We start from the raw sequence: 21994 nt of genomic DNA, 5'->3' as shown, positions 1-21994 counted from the left end.
ACTCAAATCTATGTTGGCAATTGTGCTCAGGGTATTTATTAATATACAATGGATATATGAAACATGGTGATAATTGAAAATGGGATGCACCCAGCAAATTCCAAGATCACTCACATCTGTTCTGAACACCTAACAATCCATTCAGACTTTTCCACTAAACTGATATTACATGAGGTTGGTTGACAAGATATATCAGATTGACACAGTCCTCTGTTTATTATGTACTTTATGTAAAATAATATTATCATGTACTTGTTATTTTACTTGATGCTAAGTATGATGTTTATTATTATTACAATTATGTATGTACTTTGTATATAATATTTTTGCATTTGACTATACAGTATATGAAAAAGTAAATCATGTCATCACATGTCTGACATTCATTCTTTTCTTGACTCGTCTTCGATTCCGTTTGTTTTCCATGGATCCCTATCACGTTGATTTTTAATGTATTATTTGCCCTGGAAAAGAAGCAATAATAAATATGAGTAAACAATATACTTTAGCATGTTTAGTATGTCTGATATACTGAATTTTCTTCAGTATAGTGCACAATGCGCACCCCCTCTGGGGAAAGCAATATTTTGGTATATACTGGAAATCATGAATTTAATTTAAACACCACTGGTGAAGTCTCACTATTGTTTTGTACAGGGCTTTCTCCTTGAAGTATGTAAGACTCAATCAAGTTGAAAGACAAGAGCCACTTTGAAAATAAAAGTAGTGAGGTATTACTTTCCCAGTACGACCTTCTTGAAGGCTTACTTTTGAACTACAGTAAACTACGTTTACAACGAACACGCTTATAATGAACTGAGAGATATAACAAACTTAATTTTAGTCCCGGTCAATTGTTGTATATATACCATATATGTGCTTATAACGCACGAGGGTTATAATGAACTAAAATTAGTGGTCCCTTTGAGTTCGTTATAACCGTAGTTTACCGTACATCGATTAATTTGCATCTTTACTGCATGGTCTAAAAGTAAAGTTTTGGACCTTGATGTTTGACCTATCCCCCTCCTCAGAAGGAGGTGACTGAAACTGTTAGTTTTTACCCTGAGCAATATGATGTCAGTCTGTAAAAAAACTGAACCTGGACCAGACAGTCCAGTGATTGACATCATCGATCCACACATTTGGTATACGATGACATGCATCGACCTAGTCAGCGAGCCTGACCACCTTATCCTGTTAGTCGCCTCTTACAGCAAGCATGGGTTGCTGAAGACCAGTTCGAACCCGGATCTTCACTGCATGAATTAAGTCATGGATTAATAAAGTATTATCAGAACATACTGGAGCTAATTGTTTCTTCAAGTTCAATGCTCAAATTTTGATTACACACAATTCAAGCAGTTATGACAGATGTCAACTGTGTACGTTGGCATCTTTAATCTTGACACTGTCACAACCCAATCTCAATAAAATCAGATCTTATTTCTCGCTACCGCTAAACAAAGATCTGGAACATCCCATTACGGGTCACGTCAGACCGACCTTGCGCGAACTTTGACAGACCAATGGAATGACCAATCAGAAGGCATCTTTCTCGTGTTTTACGGCACTAATTTCAAATTGGCGACTACGCTTCGTAACATATTTTGACAAATTCTCAATTACAAATTTGAAAACTGAACAAAAGAACATTCTTGGGTGGCTAATAGATGGTTTAGATTGTATGGATTCAGTTGTTAAACTGGTAACTATCGTTCGGAGTTAAAGTTTTTCGAGGTTGCATGATTAGACATCACATTCCGACTGTCACTTTCACAATCTGGTAAGCGATGCTCTGATTGTTCGGATGAAAGGTCGTTCTGACGTGACCCTTAATCGGATGTCCTCAGATCTTTGTTTAGCGTTAGCGAGAACTGAGGTCTGATTTTAATGAGATTGTGTCACAACCTTGTCAAATAATCATATATAAGTTAGAATGATGATAAAACACTGCTTACGGATGTCGTGCCATTTTCCTTTATGGTAACAACATGATGATTTGAAGAATTATACAAGACTACTTTACCATTTACACTAAATCAAATCATGTCAATTCTTGTAACAACATCATTCTTTGGACACTTTATATAGTCTGCAAGAAAAGGGCACTACAATGCGAGGCATATGTAAACAAACGTCAGTGAAATGGGCTGCCACCTACCTTTTTAACATATTTTGCTACAAGCTTGTTCAAATCACGAATCCCCTTCATCTTTTTGTTGATGTTCAGCATGCCTATATGACAAAAAACACAGAAAATGAATCTGATCAAAGCAGTAAGACGCTTTGCATGATGCTTATTTTAGATGATATTCAATACAAAGGAGCCTACAGCACTGTTAAACAGTCAAGTTTTCATATATGTGAGGGGCGGTTGGGTAGCCAAGTGGTTAAAGCATTCATCACGCCAAAGACCCGGGTTCCCGACATGAGTACAATGTGTGAAGCCCATTTCTGGTGTCCCCTGCAGTGATATTGCTGGAATATTACTATAAGCGGCGTAAGACCATACTCACTCACTCACATATATTGAACAGCATTGAAAACGCACCAGCAATAAATCTTGAAATTTTACAAAAACAACTTGAGCAATGACCGATTTTGATTAGAACAGACATTGACAGATTATTAAGAAAGACGACAAAGGAAACAGGAATACCACACATTAATTACAATTACGTCATCAGTGTAAGGCAGACACATAGTGTTAAAATGAAAAGTCAATATCTGGTATGTCCGCCATTGACAGCAACACAGGCCATGCAATGTCTTCTCATTGATCGAATAAGTCTGCGAATAGTGTTCTGGGGCATTCCACTCTTGACGTAGTGTATCTTCAAGTTCTCTCAGGTTCTGTACTTGCGGATGACGTGAGAGGCGTTGACCCAGGTAATCCCATAGATGTTCAATTGGCGATAGATCGGGTGACAGGGCTGGCCATGGAAGCAGAGGCACATTATTGTTCATTAGGTACTGTGTTGAAACTTGTGTTGTGTGTGCTCTTGTATTATCTTGCTGGAAGGTGTGCATAACCTGGTGCTGATGAAAGAATGGGATGACGTGATTTGCCAATATGTTATTCCAGTAGTAAAGGGCAGTAACTCTTCCACGACAAACATGGAGCTTTGTTCGATGGTTATGACTGATGCCCCCCTCCCCCCCCCCCCCAATATCGATCTGTCTGTACAACGCAGTCATTGTGGTAACGTTCTCCACGTTGATGCCACACTCGCAGTCAACCGTCAGCATTCCGTAAATGAAAACAGGACTCATCAGAGAACAGCACACCATGCCACTGCCGCAATCTCCAATGACGATGCCTTTTGGCCCAACGCAGACGTTCATTTCGATGTCGATCAGTGAGTATGGGTCCAACATTTGGACGTCGAGCACGTAGCCCTGCTGAGCGGAGACGTTGACATACGGTGTCAGCACTGTTCAATTCCGTCGGCCTTGTACGGTTGCTGCAGTCCTGGTAGCCGAAAGTGTACGATCACGAAGATGCCGAGGAACAATATGGCGATCCTGACGTGGTGTAGTTACACGACGTTGACCCGGACGTGGTCGATCTCTGGTGGTTCTTGTCTGCTGGTATTTGCTCAGTAGCCTGAGGACTGTTGAATGATGGCATTGAAACCGTTGTGCAACGACTCTACTTGACGTACCAACTTAAAGCATGCCCAAGGCACGTTCACGTTCCTCTGCTGTTAATCTTGGCATTTCTTGTGTCAGTACCCTTTACGTCTGCAGCAACAAGTGATGTGGCTTTTAAAAGTCTGTCTTTTACAGCCCTATTCTGCATGCTTACCGTGAAACAAAACACGTTTTCCATGATGTGCACGCAATTTGTTGCGTTTTGGCGATTTTGCTCACAAAACATTTAGGAATGTGTTTTGACGAGCTGTTCTTCATGCTTCGTCCAGAACGTTGTATATTACTCATTCACTTATATTTTTTCATATGACTTAAGCTAGGATAAAAATACATCCTTTTCCATGGAGGTGCGTTTTCAGTGCTGTTCAGTATATATGTGACTTCCTTGTTCAAGCAGAATCCCTCTTTTTGTATCCTTTAGCGAAAAGTGAGTGAGTGAGTGAGTATGGTTTTACAACGCTTTTAGAAATATCCATGCGATTTCACAGCGTGGGTCACCAGAAACAGGCTTCACACATTGTGTGGCACCCAGGTGGGGAATCCAGGGATTAACTTAACACCAGCTAGTACAAATTCATTTCCCCATTGTCTTAACATTACTTACAAGGGCAGTTTGTCTTGACCCAGGCTAGTAAAACTTTTGAGTTAAGTTGTTACCCTGTGTATTGAACCCTGGTAACATCACAAAGTAAGAGAAAGGATACAGAAACTTGAAACCTCTACACATGGTCTTTACAGATTTCTAAATCAGTGCGGGGGCGGTCGGGTAGCCTAGTGGTTAAAGCGTTCACTCGTCACGCAAAAGACCTGGGTTCGATTCCTGACAAGGGTACAACGTGTGAAGCCCATTTCTGGTGTCCCCCGCCGTGATATTGCTAAAAGCGGCGTAAAACCATACTCACTCACTCGCTCGAAATCAGTGTGGCATCTGAGAAGTATGTCCTATTCAATCATTTTTAAATTTGTTGTGTTTCCACCTTAGAGACAACTTTTTATCTACTGATTATTCAAAAACCCTGACAAACCCACTTTGGTGCCTCATATCAGCTGGTCATTAATCTTAGACCCTTCCACTTGGGTCTGTCAAAAATATATATTTGGATTCAAATCAAAGTGTACAGTTTAAAGACAAACAAATGTCTTTTTGGTTGTTTGCTGTTTTATGTCACACTCGGCAATATTCCAGCTAAATGATGGCAGCCTGTAAATAATCAATTTTGGTCCAGACAAACCAGTGACTGAGCATCAATTGTGCAGCTAGGTTATGATGACATGCATCAACCAAGTCAGAGAGCCTGACCACCAGATCCTGATCATCGCCTCTTACGACAAGCATCGGTTGCTAGGGATCTTCAATAAGATTTCAGCATACCTTTTTTCTTGCGTTTTTTCTTTTTACGGCGCCCTCGCTTGCGTCCCTTTTTAGATTTTTTGCGAGGTCCTGCCTTCTTTTTCATTTTGTCTAACTCTTTGCGTAATTTCAACACCTGCTTGTAGATGAACTTCTGGGATTTTAAGAGTTGTGACAAGTTTCCCAAGTCTTTTGACGTCTGATGTTTTTGAAATGTAAAAAAAGTAAATACATCCTAATGAAATTAATAACTGGTAGCATTTGAATTTCCAGTGCTCTCACAATTTATCAAAGTATTTGGTATGAAGGACAAACCATTTCAGTCTGTGTTCTTATCAAACCTCATCTACTGATACAGGTAGATTTGACTGCAAGTTCAGATTGCCGAGGAAGCAATGGAGTCCTAAGCTGAATTACTACCTGTAAGGCAACGTTTCCACCTGGGTAAGAATCTTTGTTGCAATCTTTCAAGTTGAGTGGTCCATGTTGGTTGGTGCTTGATTCAGATTAGTAAATGTGTGGAGGGTTGAAGACCCTATAAAATGTACTCACTTCTGTCATAGCATGCAGTAGGGTTGTGTACTGGCAGCAAATTAAACAATACAAAATTAAAATGTTATATATTCTTTACCCAAAATAGCAGAACACAGAAGTAATATTGCAATATATATCGTTTGAAAAGCTTTCGCAGTATATCAGTATACTGGTGATATCATCATGGTGCAGCCCCAGCATGCGCTGTTCGAAGAAAAGCCATGCTATGTTTTGCAATAACCCAGAATGAAAACTATTTGGGCTAGTGTAACTTACAGCCTATCATGAAACAAACTGCTAAAACTGATTGCAAAAAGCTATTAGGACAACCCTTAATGAACCAGTCCTTGCCAAACTGCCAAATAGTTTTGCCATGTTATCGCTATAAGGACTAATGGACTAAATCAGTTTCTATCGCTGCATATGTTAAAGCTCTCAATGCTACTGTCGAACCAGTTCGACAGAGTTTGTCACTACCAGTGTTGCTACTGTCGAACCAGTTCGACAGGCGAATAGCATAAGGACACCCACAAAAAAAACTCGCCATATCTATTTACCAAGAAGGCTTTGCGTTACATTTAAATTACGTATGGCATGCATAAATGCTCAGCTTGCTCAATATCAAAACTTTCAGTAGTGTATTTACCTCAAAAAGAAAATATCGCGAGTTTAGAAAGTTTCAGCCAAACTTCGCGGCACACAACTACCACAAACGGCCATTGTTGACTTTTGGCACTTCACGCTGATCGGCATGCAGTCCGATATTTTCTTTATAATGTTATGATTTTTCACAATCGATCATAATTTATTGTTTGCCGACGAAAGGAACACACTCAAGTTCCTTAATTTCTAAAAATTAGCAATTTTCGAAGTAATTAATTATAAACAAAAACAATCTGAATCGTAACATCATCGATTGGATGAAACTTGTGCGATCATGGCAACGGCGGTAAACAAACAACTCCACATGCATAATGATCCCGTAAGACTATTATAATAATTTTGTTACATCTAACTTCATTTTCTAGAATTATTGACACGAATGTATAAATCTGTGTAAAAAAATATCATTTTTATAGAGTTTTCAAATGATTTCGTTTGATAAACTTTCGGACACATCAACAAGCCGACAAACGTCGGTGATACGTTTGGGCGTGGCCTAACTCGCGATTTGTGTAGTTGAATAAAGTCAACAAACACTGCAAATAATGACAAATATTGGATGATACGCAAAATCTGAACTGTTATACATTCTAGGTAAATCATGCAATAGCAATATAATGCAGTTTACGGAAAATAATCGAAATACTTGCAATTTTTCCTATCATTTCTGAAACCGGAAGCACGTACCGCATGACACATCGAAGCAAAATATGCAAAAGTTGGTAAGCGATCATAAAACAAATTCCGAAATAGATTCAAATTCAAAAGAAAATACATAGTTTACTTTTTTCGACATTTGTTTACTATTTATTGATCTGGATAGCAGTCTTCACTCCTATTTGTTTCATATTTATACGTGATTGCCGCCGATGCGTAACATCAAATTTGTAAGTCTAAATCCGAAACCGTAAAGGATTCCGCGCTCGATGATTTTAAAATTATTTTCTGAAAACGACGACAGCGGAGAGCGATTTAACATATTAATATGCCATAATAATAACAACAGAAGATTGTTATTGGTCTGTCATTGCAAGAAGGACAATTTAGAATAAAAGGATTGTTTTTAGAACGTTTACTCCCCCTCCCCAATCTTCAGAACGGATGGAAGTAGGTACTCACGTCGACTGGATAAATGTAGGGCCTATGTGATTTTGTACCCAAAACAAAATTGTACCCAAAGCACTTGATGATTTTGTACCCACTAAACTAAATCCTTTTGATCATATTTATTTTTTCATGTTTATTGCAAACAATGAGCTGAACATTATGGTAAAACATTTCATCAATAATATGACTAACCTAAATGTACGTGGTCCTTGAGTGTAGTCAGTCCACATTGGCACAACTCAAATTGACTGATTGTGATAGGAAAGTAATAAATTCTTGTCACTAGAGAAGAGGCCAGTAAATTGGTAAACCGTAAGGTAATTGTAGATCTAGCGTTTTGACAGAAAAGTGATAATAAATTAACTTTTTTCATATAAAAAGCAATGTGTAAGTTTGAAACAACAAAACTGTAATACAAAAATATTTTGGGCACAAAAGCACATACCTGTTTGGGTACAAGCTCTCAAGACATTTTACGTACAAAAAAGCACATTTCAAATGGATTTCATAGAACAATGAGATAAAAAAAACATATCTAATCACATTTAAACAAGTATTTGTTTACGTAACCAAGCTCAGGTAGACGGCTCATGTTTTGTCCTAAAAGTAGAAAAAAAATATGGACACCTCAGAAATGAGGGCTTTTAAAGTAATAATTCAGTCTAACTTGTCAGATGGTTTGATATTGGTCCATCAAAGAAAAATCCTTAGGAAATTTAATAATTAATTTATGACACAAAAAATTTGAAGCACTAATCCTAAGATTATTCAAGAAAGGACAAATGTGGGTTTTTTGTTATTGCAAATGCTTTTGTTTTCGGCATTTCTTGTTTCATGATGGCAAGGGCACTTTTATACACACCAACTGAGGAACCTGTGACACACCAGCTGATTAAGTTTGATACTGTGATTGCATATACAAGTGAAAAACAGGTTTGCAGCAGTACATGTATGCGAAAATTAACCACATAAGGTGAAATAAAGTCAGGGGGTGTGGCTGACAGGACAAAATACATCTGACAAAGGTAATCATGTATACAGGGACATTTCTTTTCATTCCACCCAGAAGGCTGAGAGACACAAAGAACATAAGGACCTATACTGACTGTATATTCAGAAACCCATCAAAATGATTAAGGATGTCAGATCCAAAGCTGGTGATGATCTGCATTTATTTAGAATTTTTGTACATTATATTGACTGAAGACGAAAACCTGTTGATCACATTTCACAATGGTTCATGTTCCTTCAGGGGACATGCATGAGTGTCACTGTCAAGCACACGAGAGCATACTGCAACAAACCTGGAAAGTCCTGCCACATTAATTACACATTATTTCATTGGTGAGAACCCTGAAAAAATACATAAGGTAGGATATTTCAATGTACATTTCTCCAACCGAACAGAACTGCAAGAATTGTCAATGTATGTATATGTGCCCTATTCCTTTTTCAAAAGATAACATTCTCTTATAAATATATGGCTAACTCACCAGCTAAGTGCCACCCTGGTTCTTGTGATTAAACAAACAAAAATATCATGTTCTGTTACAAGAAATTAATGTATCGTATTCATATTACAATTATATTTAAGAATTAGTTTTTTGGAAACAAACAACTTCATACACATGAGTTGTGTATGTATAGGTTCATATAAGGATCTTATCTATTTCTATATTATTTTATGAAATATTAAACTTAAATAATGACATCAAATGGTTACTTATTCACATAATTTATGTTCAGGTGAAAGATGACAATTGTTGAATAAAATATGTTTAAACTAAAGATAATAATTAAAGTCTGATCAGTTACACTGTGCTGATGCATTGACCTGTTGACCAATATTTAGTATCCATACACATAATCATTGTGGAAAAAATAGATACTAAATATATCTTAATATTTTAGAAGCTGTGAACAGATGTATATAATTAAACATTAACAAATCTATCATCAATACGCAATCATGGCGGTCTCTATATTGATGGAATAAATTTTAAGATGATCCATGAATTGTTGTAAAATCATGCTAGATCTAGAATCGATAAATGTATTAAATTATAAAAGGAAAAAATATTTAAATATCCCACATTTAATTAGAAACTAACACTGAAAATATGTATATCGTATTTTTTAATATATATATTTACATCACCCACCTGCGTATATCCTACCATATTCGGCATCGCATGAATGCTATTTTGAAACACGTTTTGTCACGCCTATTATCGCGCACCTGTTGTGGGGTGTGATCGTTGCCGATCGACGATTTCTATGGACTTATTGCTTCAAACACATAATTATTATAGTGAAAACAAAGTCATCAACATGTACATCGCAGATACATGAATCATATCACTTTATATTCAACGTAACATGGAATGGTGATCCTTATGTATCAACAAAAGTTCAAATAAAAGATACCGAGAAACTTGCATGTGGCGTGTTTCCGGGTCACGGGAGCATGCAAGGTCCAACGGATTAAAAAGTACGTCAATTATATCGTGAAAATCACTTTGTAATTTCATGTTAGTGGCGATTACTGATAGTATGTAGTGATTTGTGTTTATTCTTTATAATACAGGCGAAATATTTCAAAATTGACTGTAATTGTTTTGTTTCGAAAGATTATCAGCAGACTACCCCTGTCTGTGACATCACATCCGGTGACCTTTGCGCAAACTGAAATATTGCTGTCAGAATTTACGATCTTTATTTTCATTTTTCTCTCGTCATATTAAACGGAAAATGACAAATGAAACAATCTTCGATTAAGAAGATAGTCAACTTTCGCCAAGTTATAAACATGAAGACAGTGTAAACTTTGTTGATATTAAAATAGCAATAAGTTACGACGAGGTCGGGCGAAGCGCGCCATGTTTGATGTTCGAACGTCTGCTAGCATCATGACATGGTATTTGTGTTTTCGTATATCGTAAATATTCAACCAAAACACTTGAAATAAGGATTGGTGAATATTCATGAGTCATTTATTGTTTCCTGCAAATTTGATAACGTGACATGTTAGATTAACTCGAATGTTCGTATTTCTGCAACTGACATGGTGACCTCGAAAATTTAGTTTTTTTCTGTTTAACGTTTTGATAATAAATTTACAGAAATGGTTCATAATTTACCACCGCGCTGTTACTTACCAATAAAAAACATCGAATTTATACTCAGTTAAAATTAAGATATCGGTGATCTGATTATTGAAATCAATTAGCACAAATTTAACGATTTAGAAAGGTTCCTAACATGAAACGTAAACCACCTTCAATATCGTAATTCAGGCAAGATTACGAAAATTTACAAATTTTGTGTTCGTTTTGGTCTTAACCTTGGTATGATTGAAAACATCAGGATTTTTTTACATAGTAATGTGTATTTTTCTGTCAGGAATAAATGTGCAATATATTTCTTCAATTGGCCCTTGTATAATGAAGCACCAGCTGTTTGAAATCACCCACCCTCTTTACATCGCCTTATGCTAAAATTAATCCAGCAGGCAGGGCCAAGAAGTCTGAAAACAATTCAGCAGGCTAAAGGTTAAAGGGAAGGGGAGTAATGAAAAATTCGGTGGAATGAAAAAAATAAAAATGTTACATACAACGGGGCGAAGGGGATTGGTATACAAAATTTATCACAACTATGGGATGCAGGGACCCATGTATAAATGACCTATTTTCTCGAACAAGGTTCATCCAGATATGGAACACTAAAATTCAAGGCCTTTTGAAGGCTTTTCAACTGTCATTTTCAAGGCTTTTGGAGTTGGGTTATTGCCTCAGTCTGTCAATATTTTTAAAAATCCTGCATACAATATATTAGACGTAGGACCATACAATATATTACTTGTAGGACTTAAAAAAGCAGTACATGTATTAACATCACAAATTTTCAAACAAGATTGATTTTCACAACCAATAAGCTGGTTGAAGGAAAATAAACAAATATGACACAGTCCTAACACCATGTCTATCCCTGCTTTAGTCCATGTCATAATATATATAAATACTCAAAAACAAATGGGATCCCTGATTGTCTACCTCAAGATACTTCAGCGTTCTAAAAATTAAGGGTTTCCTGGGTTCTTTAATGCCTTCTGAAGTTCTCCCATGTTCCTGGAATCTTTTTGTTTTTGTCCACTAGTCCTTATAATGATAACATATAGCAAAACCCTTAGAATGGGTCAATTTCTACTGGTCCTTAGGATACCTTTACTATTGGGCAGTTTGGTAAGGCCTACAGGACTAGTGCCAATTTCTAACGCTGACCCCTATGTTAAATTTTAATTTTGAAACACTGCACTTGAAGCTATAGTGAGCAAAAGTACTGATTATATGGACATTATAATTCAAATTAACTTTATTGTATGAAATATTGACTAAATTTTGGCTTTTGATTAGCTGTTACTGTCTGCCAATGCTGCATGGCATTGTTCCTATAACCTACCTGCTGCCCCTTCTTGAAGCCTTTCCCAGTTCCTTTCATCGCTCCTAAAAAATTTGCATTTAGCTTTTTAATAGATTCTTCATAGTGTCCAATTCTATGCATGACATTTATCTCTCTGATTTCCAGGTTGTGGAGAGTTGTCAGCAGACTGCGGTACACAGAAGCTAATGTCTGAATCTTCCTCATCATTTGATCCTGAAAACAAAGACATACACAAGTATGTTGGCATATTGGGAACTAATATGGATCATTCTCTAAAAAGGTAACATTTTGGCCTATGAAAAATTCAACAAATCAGAATTCATTTTTGAAATGTTTTTGTTGAGCAGATAAACAACATAGCAATTACTGAATATGAGTGTAAAGTGTGCAGGCTGAACATGTCTTATTTTCTTTTTTGCAGAAAACTATTTTTGGCATCTCTGTACTAAATGTCTGTGCTGTTATCGTGCATAAAATTCAGTTTTTGTCACCGAACATAAATTTAAAATGAATTAAATGTATGATATGGTTGTCGCATTTTGGCATAGTTCAAATACCAACAGCTATAAAATTTCATTTATTGGCTTTACTAAATTATTAGACTGTAAATATATGCATACAATGGAATCATTTACAAAAAGATGTACGATAAACTTGTCTACTGCTTACACTGAAATGGAACTACCATTATTCTATAAAATAATAATAGTTATTACACTCATTTTATGAATTATATATATTTTTGTCAGCAGAGTTGAACCAATTATAACTTTTGAGATGGCAGAAACCTGGTGACAGGAAAGACATTCATGGTAACAGGACAGACAACATGGTAACAGGAAAGACAAAATATTTTGTAACTGCCAAAACTATAATAACTATTTCTGTGTTCTGTGTTTCAGAAGCAAAGGTAGTCACAAAAAAGGAAACTCAATGAATGTGCATATCAAAGTGTTTGGTGTATTTTGTATGAGACATTAATTAGATAAAAGGTTTGGTAACAGCACAGACAAGCAAAATTCATAAACAGATCTTATGTGGAATTGCTCATCTCAAAAATAGAACTTGATCAGAAACTCTACCAACAACCTTAATGGCTCTTTTTAAGGTTATTGTTGCTTATTCCAAGCAAAAGGCTGTAAGGAAATGACAAAAGTCAACTTTCAAAACTTCAACAGTAACAGCACAGACAAAATCTGATAACATATTTGCACTTTTACTAAATGATAGCATTATATGAAAACATTCAGTAAATCATTCTTGTCCTCATTCATGTGCACATATAAACATACGTTATTGTTTGCCATGAATTGTTTCCAACATATCTTCCCCCAAAGAAGACTTAACACAATAGTCAGAGGACAGTGATATTTTGGAAGGCTCTGATATTTAATGTGTTTTCTCAAATACCACTTTTATCTAATCGAGTGAAGTGGGGAGAGTCTAATATTTTCGTCACGAGTGAAAATATTAGACTCTCCCCACTTCACGAGATGAGATAAAAGTGAATTTTCTATTTATTATATACATGTTTTATTTTTATTACTTGCAATTTATATATTTTTTCGAAAACAGTGTCTGATAAATTACTAAGTTCTCCCTGTCGCCCCTTAACCACCGCCGTATAAAGGGGTTTGCGAAAAGAATATAGTTCATGAATAAAACTAGCCCTGTTAATATATGTTATGCGAAATATATTATTTCATATCGAGTGTGGACATTTTTGTTTGTCATAATTAAACATTCCTGTTTAAAATGAAAACAGAAATCATTTTCAAACAGCGATTATTTTATTGGCGTAGGAATACATAAACAGTTAGTGTAATGGTCAAAATGTTTAATTCTATTTTCTATCAATTATGATAGCTTAATTGGTTAAGGAGGTATCAAATCTGGTTTCTAGAATTTCCACAAATTATGTATTACATATAACAGCAATATACAATATTAAATAATTGTTATGGTTAGGATGCTTATTTAATTTCCTGGGTTTGAATGTTATGTTTCATTTTTTTGGTCATGTGCCAATTTTACATCAACCTTATTAAGAAGGGAGATAAGCACAGATTGGTGTGGTCATGTCACCATGTGCTTTAAGCACCATGCATGAGGAAGTCGTGCTAGGAGCCAGTGAAGTCTAAAGTAATGGTAAGGCACATTTAGTCACTCATTTGAAAATTCATAAATATTCTCATGGCCTAAAGTTATAAAAGGTATATGAAATATTAAGCTTCCTGTTTATTTAGTGCAGTTAAGGCATTGTTTCTGTACATTTTATTGGACTATTATGTACTTCTGTTGTGCAATTTCCAGGTTTGTGTTGTACACCTTATTGTTAAATGTTCATGCCTTTGTAAAGTAAACAAGCCCAACCTAGTATAATACTGCATGAATTTAATGTGTAAATTTAGGAAATTCAAAAGCCATATACTCAATGAAATCCTTTCTATTTGTTACAGTTAATCTAATGTTTGTACATGAGAGTTGAGACACAAGAATAAGAAAGAATAAAGAATCAAGATTGTTTGGAACTTCATGTTGTAATCAACAGTTAGTACTGTGACCATGGCGAACGATCAGCTGAGCGCTCTCCAGGCTTACAAAATCCGCCAAATTTGATCAAATTTTCTCACAGATAAGTATGAAAGTTGACATAAACACATTTATAGAACCCCAAACATTTTAACTGAAACATTGTTGCTTGCTGTCATGAATTAAATTAGGAAAGTTCAATTCTCGGAAAATTCAAGCGGGCGCTTCTCGCCTCGGTGGTACGTCTCGCTGTCGCCAGTTGTGCCTAATGTCTGGCGAAGCATGTCCGGCGCAAGAGTGATATTAACATTGCCATAGATGTTATTTCAGATTCGTCAAAAAGTTCCTGTGGTCAGTTAAAGAGAAACTATGCACCTGCGGTTGAGACGGCATCTGACGTAAACGTAATGTTTTGATTCAGGAGAAAGTAGTTCCGGCACCTTGTTTATATCAGTCACTAGTGTAACTGATATAACTTTTTTATATCAGTCACTAGTGACTGATAACTTGATCTATCGTCACTGATAAATTCTAGTATTTCATTCATATGTATATAATAAAAAGCTAACTATGTCCTCAAATTGGTACCACCATTTGTCTTTAAGTTTGCGTGGTCAGAAGAAACAATTTGCGTTCCTGTGCTTTCCAACTTTATGCATACATTCCACAAAAACTTCACCTAGCTCTATATCTTCAACATAGCCAGGATATGTTATACATAACGACAAAGAATTTCCCCAGGCATTCATTTGTATCAACTGGCTGGTGTATTTCCTTTTGTCTTTCCATCTTATAATCGTCTGAACTTTGTACCATTTCCTTACTTGTCTTTCGGTGAATCTCATCATTATTCAGACTCTCCATTCTGTCAGCACACACCTCCACTTCTCTCTTTCCCCCACTCATACAATAAATTCTGTCAGCACACACCTCCACTTCTCTCATTCCCCCACCCATACACTCCATTCTGTCAGCACACACCTCCACTTCTCTCTTTCCCCCACTCATACACTCCATTCTGTCAGCACACACCTCCACTTCTCTCTTTCCCCCACTCACACAATCCATTCTGTCAGCACACACCTCCACTTCTCTCATTCCCCCACCCATACACTCCATTCTGTCAGCACACACCTCCACTTCTCTCTTTCCCCCACTCATACAATCCATTCTGTCAGCACACACCTCCACTTCTCTCTTTCCCCCACTCAGACTCTCCATTCTGTCAGCACACACCTCCACTTCTCTCATTCCCCCACCCATACACTCCATTCTGTCAGCACACACCTCCACTTCTCTCTTTCCCCCACTCAGACTCTCCATTCTGTCAACACACACCTCCACTTCTCTTTCCCGACTCATACACTCCAATCTGTCAGCACACACCTCCACTTCTCTCATTCCCCCACCCATACACTCCATTCTGTCAGCACACACCTCCACTTCTCTCTTTCCCCCACTCATACACTCCATTCTGTCAGCACACACCTCCACTTCTCTTTCCCCCACTCATGAATAATTGTTCATTATTTGTGTCAACATAATAAAAAAGTTCCTAAAATGTCTTTGCTGTCACTGAAATGCGTCTGTGCTGTCACTATTAAAAGTCTGTGCTGTTACCAAAGATCTACTGTGCAGTGTAATCAGTGTTTATTGACCCAAATGTTAATAATATTCAGATTTTCATGCAACAAGCAAACATACAAAATACATTACCATTCATGTTTTCTTTGTCTTTTAATATATATATATGTTGGAACATTTATTGAACACTATATGTCTGTGCTGTCACCTAAATATGTCTGTCCTGTCACTTTTTTTAAGGTGACAGTGACAGGAGAGACAAACTATGACATAATGCCAGCTTAGGGCAATGACTTCTCTCTTGCACTAAAAAAGCACACTGGTTGAGTTCCTTTCTGACAGTCAAATATACTCATTATATTTGATTTTTTTTAATAACAATTTCGGAATCCAAAATGCATGGTGACAGCACAGACACCTACAAAAAGTACACATCAAAAGACAACATTTACCAGTTATTTTGAAGACACTGCACCAATATAAATTGCTTGAGCATATGGTGCCATGATAGTACTGGAAAGGAAGAGACCTGCAAAGACCTTAGCCTTCTGGCTTACCAAAGGTGCAATTATTATTTGTATTTGTACTATCTGGTGACAGGACAGACACTATCACTCTGGACAAGATCACTGTTGCCAAAAATAATGAATCAAAGTGGAAAACCAACAGGTTTTCTGCTGTTATTAGCCTTTCATGATTTCAGGCTACATAAATCACCAGGGCTTTGGAAAGTATTTGTTCCCAGGGACTTTAGATAATTTGAAAAAGTTTGATTATTTATTTGTGGACAACAAATTTCTGCACATTTAAGGTATTTTACTGGCTAACATAAGGTTATAGCAGTAATTTGATCAGAATATTGCATACATCTAATAAATATCTTCATTGTCAAGTAATCTCAAAACAGAATTATGAGTTGTTTTCAAGAAATTTCATTTGGACAGGAAATGTTACTTTTTTAGAGAATGACCCATATACATATATTATTTTTTCGGTTCATTAATTTTGATTATTATGCACAAGAATGCAGTTTATCAGGAATATTATATTGGCGCTGAACACATTCAAATGTCGCCAGTATAAGGGTAGGTTACCCTGAACTCTATCCTTAGCCCTTGGATCCCCTTTACGATCAATCACCCCTTTACGATCATTAGGGTTAGGTACCCGTTCAGTGGCCATTCTAGATACTTTAACAGCTCCTAATATTCTTCACACAAAAACATCAAGTGAAAAGAATGAAATGGTTTTGTGTCGAATATTTTGGCTACTGGAAACTGTCCTGGCGCATTCACACCAGCCACTTTCGCCGGCTACATTATTCAGTACTGATTCAAAAGTGAACCTCACTGTTGTGTCGTCACTAGTCATGCTCATGCCTCCCCCATCCTTACAATTATCCACATCATCCTTAGTGTTCCCTACCACACCTTTCTCTCACAAAAATCACCTGATGAATTATTAAATACCATATATATCATTCATGCGTACTCGCGAGTTCGAAGTCTGTCTGATGCATGAAGCCGTTTTACATTCGCGCCATATCGGCTCATTTCTCACCAATCGGTATCTTGTATATTACGGAATGGGATGAGTGTGCCAAATGGCATCGGAATCATTTGTATCTGTCTCCGTAGACTAAAGTCACGAAACACCATGCCTACCCGTAACCTTCGTATGTGTCTGTCACCTTTTCATTCAGTTCTGTAAAGTCATAGGCATGACTGGTAGATTTGCACTTAGTTTCACAGTGTGGATGTAGCCCAGTCGGTTAGCTGTTGGGCTAACAATCCGAAGGTCGCATGTTCGCATCCGACGGATTCTCACAAAAACTGGTTGCTTGTCTTTGAGACATGTGAGCTACAGCAGAGATCGTCCTCACGAGAAGTTGTGATACTCTATTCTAAAGGTGCTCCATTTTGACAATACTGTCAAATAATGTTTCTTTCATCAAGTGACCTGACAAAGTTATATTTTCACAAATGGCACATCCACTTGGGTAAATGTCAACTTTTTCAGGGTGATAATTTTTCAAAAATGTTTCATTTGAATTCATTTTTCGCAAATTCTGATTAAAATATACGTGCATCTGGTGTAAAGTCATAAAGTTCATTGTCTAATTCCTGTTATTAAATGCCATAATTATCAATATTCAACCTATATGACAGCAGGCCTGTAAAAAATCAGGTCTGGTCAAAATAATCCAGTATGATGAGCACCAAACAGTGCCACTGGATATGATTATACACTTTGCCAAGTCACCAACCCTGACCACCTGATTCACTAGCTGTGTTGACTTTTTACTACTAGGGATGGGACGATACACCAATTGCACGATCTGTTACGCATCACGATACCTTTAATACTCATGATCTAATATGTATCACGATACTTGCATGTGCTCATATCTATGCTGCATAAGCCATCTTTTTCATAGAGAGGATGGCCAAATACCTGGCACACTGATGATTTACAGTTGGCAGTGTCTATTAGCTTGAATATTGCTCTAAGCATCATTTCAGAATTTAGTGTGATCATATGGTCTATATTTAGCAGAGCTTACTAGACCGAACAGAATTTTACTAGACTCGGGCGTTGGACTAGTGGTTAAAGTCACAGACTGCATGTCATAAGAAATAGTGGAACTACTCCCCAAAACCTACCTGATCAGCTTTCAGAATCTCGTAGTTCTGTTTGGTGTGGAGATTTTCCTGTGCAATTGCTTCAATGTTTAAGACGCTCTTCTGGTGAGCCATCTGGATGCCTACAAGATCTTTCACCAGATTGTTCAGCTCTGTCCGTGTTTGGGTCATATCATGGACCACTCTCTTATTGGATTTTGACATTATACCAAGCTGAGACCGAACTGCTTTCATGGCGTTTGTCTTCTCAATATTATAAGTTGACTACAATTAAAAGAAATTCAACATCAACAGATTTAAAGATCTGAAAACAAATTTATATCTATTTAATAAATATGTCATGTAATGATCCAACAGGAGACATAATACAACTAAGCGTCAAGTCACATGACATTATTAAATTTCAAAATACAAATATATAGGATCAACAGCCTCAACTAAGAAGGATTGCTGACATCAATATTTTCAATACTTACCGTATTCGACGTAATAAGCGCCCAGGGTGCTCTCAAAATTAGAAATAGGGGATCCTATTAGAATATCATTTTGGTGGAAAAATAGAGAGTTGAAAGATAATTTTGTGGTTAATGCTGACAGCCTGAACTGTTTACATACAACAGATATATTTTTCCAGAATTTAGTTGCCCATAATTAAGGGGGAATATAACACACGAGTGCGTATTATACATGAATAAATAAGTCATGTGTACATTGATGAATCGAAAGGGGTGCTAATTGGGATTGTTCACTTGCCAATATATTAGCAAATATCGCCGTGGGCGCTTGTTACGTCGAATAAGGTTAATGGTTATGGAAATGCATAGACGGGCACATCATAACACTTAACCACTAAAACATAATTGAATGGGCAACAGAATGGAAACAATCATTAAAGTGTTGCCATAATCTACATGATTTGTCTTGTGGTCTAGTGGTAGAGCGTCCGCCCAGAGAGCGGAAGGTCCAGGGCCTGTCTGAACACCAGCCATGTCATACCAAAAGACTTTAAAGGGTTGGCTTGAAGTCCGTATACTGTGTCTGAGTGGCCTCATGGTGCCTCGGTGGGCTAGCATTAGCGCGTGCACACATACACACACACTCAGGCTATGAGATATTTGTTTGTTTGTTTGTTTGTCCTCTTTGTGTACCTATTGTGGAGGTAACGTCACCCTAAGTTATTTATAAATGTAGTCCGTCAATTTGCAATCTCTATGACGGACAATGTGGGTCAACATTTAGAAATTGATTATCAGCACTAATTAAGCTCAGCTATATACAAATATGGTTAACTATATATTATGGGGAAAATGTGCAGCCACATTTTAGAAAATTGTTCTCAATAAATGGAGTTTTGTGATCTAAATTTGTGGTCCCTCCTATTGCAATCACCAGCAATAGAAATTGGCACCAGTCCCATTGTCCTTGCCAAACTGCCCAACAGTTAAGGTATCATAAGGACTAGTACCAATTTACCAATATTTATATGTTATCATTACAAGGACCAGTGGACTAAAACTGTTAGTCTCTATTGCTGAATCACTATGAAAACAGTCGGCCCACCTGCAGCCATCTCTATTCAGAAAATAAAGTGTACCCACATTTGGAGAAACCTAATATTCATGAGTTATTAATTTCATTGACGAGAACTGTTTTTTTAATTATCTGATAAAAGAAAAATATAAAAAATAATCAAACTTTTTTTATTAAGAATACTGTTTACGTTAGGGATCAGACAGTCAATTAATAGTTTGACAACAACATGCAGTGTGACTAATGCCATTTTTCGCAAATACAAAAAAAACCCGAAGATAGCACCAGATTGTGATTAGAGTTCCCAAAATAGACCACTGATAGAGCGGTTTTGCCCTGTCTTAAGTCACATCAGGCATGGTGTTGAAGAACATGTTTTCTCCCACTTACAGCAACTACTCTCCTACTCTATAGGCAGCGTTAGAAATTGACACTAGTCCTATAGTCCTTACCAACCTGCCCAATAGTAAAGGTATCCTAAGGATTAGTAGAAATTGGCCCATTTTAAGGGTTTTGCTATATGTTATCATTATAAGGACTAGTGGACAAAAACTGTTAGTTTCTAACCCTGTATAGGTTAAGTACTAATCAGGGCTAATTTCATTCAGTGTCTATGAGATGAAAGGGATGTTTTATTTGACACTATTTTCTCTATAAAAAATTCAATTAAGGCCCTTTACAGCGATAGAAACAAACAGTTTTAGTCAACTAGTCCTAATCATAACATATAGCACAACCCTAAAAAAGGGCAAATTTCTACTCGTCCTTATGACACTTTAACTATACGGCAGTTTGGAAAGGACTACAGGACTAGTGCCAATTTCTAATGCTGCTTTAGTCTCATCACAGTACACAGTATAAGTGATGAATTAGCTGGTTCAGTTTGTGTTAGATCCTAAAGAGAGTCCAGGGTTCTCAAGACTCATAGTTTAATCTGGGGACAACTTTAATCTATATTCTATAAGAATTACAAGAACCACTTGGCGTTCATCCTCAATTTCAAACACTAGCCATATCAAACTCTGCATGAGTAACTACTGCAACATACAAGAAAATATTTCTCAAAACGAGCACCTTACCTCAGGATTGATAATTTTCTTGATGTTTACTCTCAGGTTCTTCACAGCTTTTGTTAGTACCTGCAGAGCATCATTGATAGTTTTTCTATGAAGCTCTTCTTTTCTCTGTCGACCTCTCATCTCATCAGTTCTCTCATCAATGTGTCTAAGTTTACTCTGAAAAACTGTCAATTCTCTGTCAATGGACTCGAGTGCCTCTGCTAATATCCTTTGATTCTTCGTAATTTTGAAGACAGTTGGATTCATCTGAAAATATATGTTGGCCCATCTTAAGACATAAATAATGGCTTTATCCAAAAGTCTGAAGCCCAATTCTAAAATTTGATATCAGCTTAGCAATCTGTGTCATTTTTGCCCAAACTTGTCTACTGGCTACATATGTAATGGCTTTTATGTTAATATATAAACCTTTAGGAACTGAACGCATGAATTTTCCATCCCTTGGGAGGAAAAAAGCCCTTTTTGGACAACTTGAAATATCAAATTATATTATGGAAATGATAACATTTATAATTTTTCCTCCATCAATTACCTCAAAGTTGGATACGATTATGTTCATCCCCCCAAATTTAGCATTAGACAACATAAGAAAAGACTCTTTTACAAAACTTTTGTGTATGGATTTATCAAAGACTCTCTGCAGTCAATTGTTTTTCCTAGTAGTTTTTTTTTTACGATACACAAACACAAATCAGGGCCAGACATGGCCATAAGTAAGTTAATCTTAGACTAGTGAAAATCTAGAGGAACTAGCTATTTTCTCAAAACATCTGGTTATGTTACATAAACCTCCAACCACGGACATATATATACGTCTTTGCTCCAACTATGAAGATCCAGGTAGAGAATATGCCTTCACCAACCAATGCTTGCTG

The 21994-nt window shown here is 36.7% G+C and overlaps 1 protein-coding gene across 1 annotated transcript in view; it reads right to left on the bottom strand.

Moving 5' to 3' along the window:
* Nucleotides 1–398: 398 nt before the first annotated feature.
* Nucleotides 399–21994, bottom strand: part of LOC139444162 (kinetochore protein Nuf2-like) — a 34796-nt gene continuing 13200 nt past the window's right edge. Inside the window, exons 4-9 of the mRNA XM_071225060.1 lie at nucleotides 21120–21365; nucleotides 18532–18774; nucleotides 11771–11965; nucleotides 5030–5207; nucleotides 2165–2238; nucleotides 399–464 (exon numbers count right to left, since the gene is read on the bottom strand). Of these exons, the coding sequence (XP_071081161.1) occupies nucleotides 456–464; nucleotides 2165–2238; nucleotides 5030–5207; nucleotides 11771–11965; nucleotides 18532–18774; nucleotides 21120–21365 (945 nt within the window). The 3' untranslated portion in view covers nucleotides 399–455. The remainder of the gene's footprint in view (nucleotides 465–2164; nucleotides 2239–5029; nucleotides 5208–11770; nucleotides 11966–18531; nucleotides 18775–21119; nucleotides 21366–21994) is intronic.

Source organism: Haliotis cracherodii, unplaced genomic scaffold (genome assembly GCF_022045235.1).
Source record: "Haliotis cracherodii isolate W230 unplaced genomic scaffold, xgHalCrac1.p SCAF_5, whole genome shotgun sequence".
NCBI classification, from domain to species: domain Eukaryota; kingdom Metazoa; phylum Mollusca; class Gastropoda; order Lepetellida; family Haliotidae; genus Haliotis; species Haliotis cracherodii.
The sequence above is the reverse complement of the archived record's forward strand: the minus strand, read 5'-3'. Positions and strand labels throughout refer to the sequence as shown.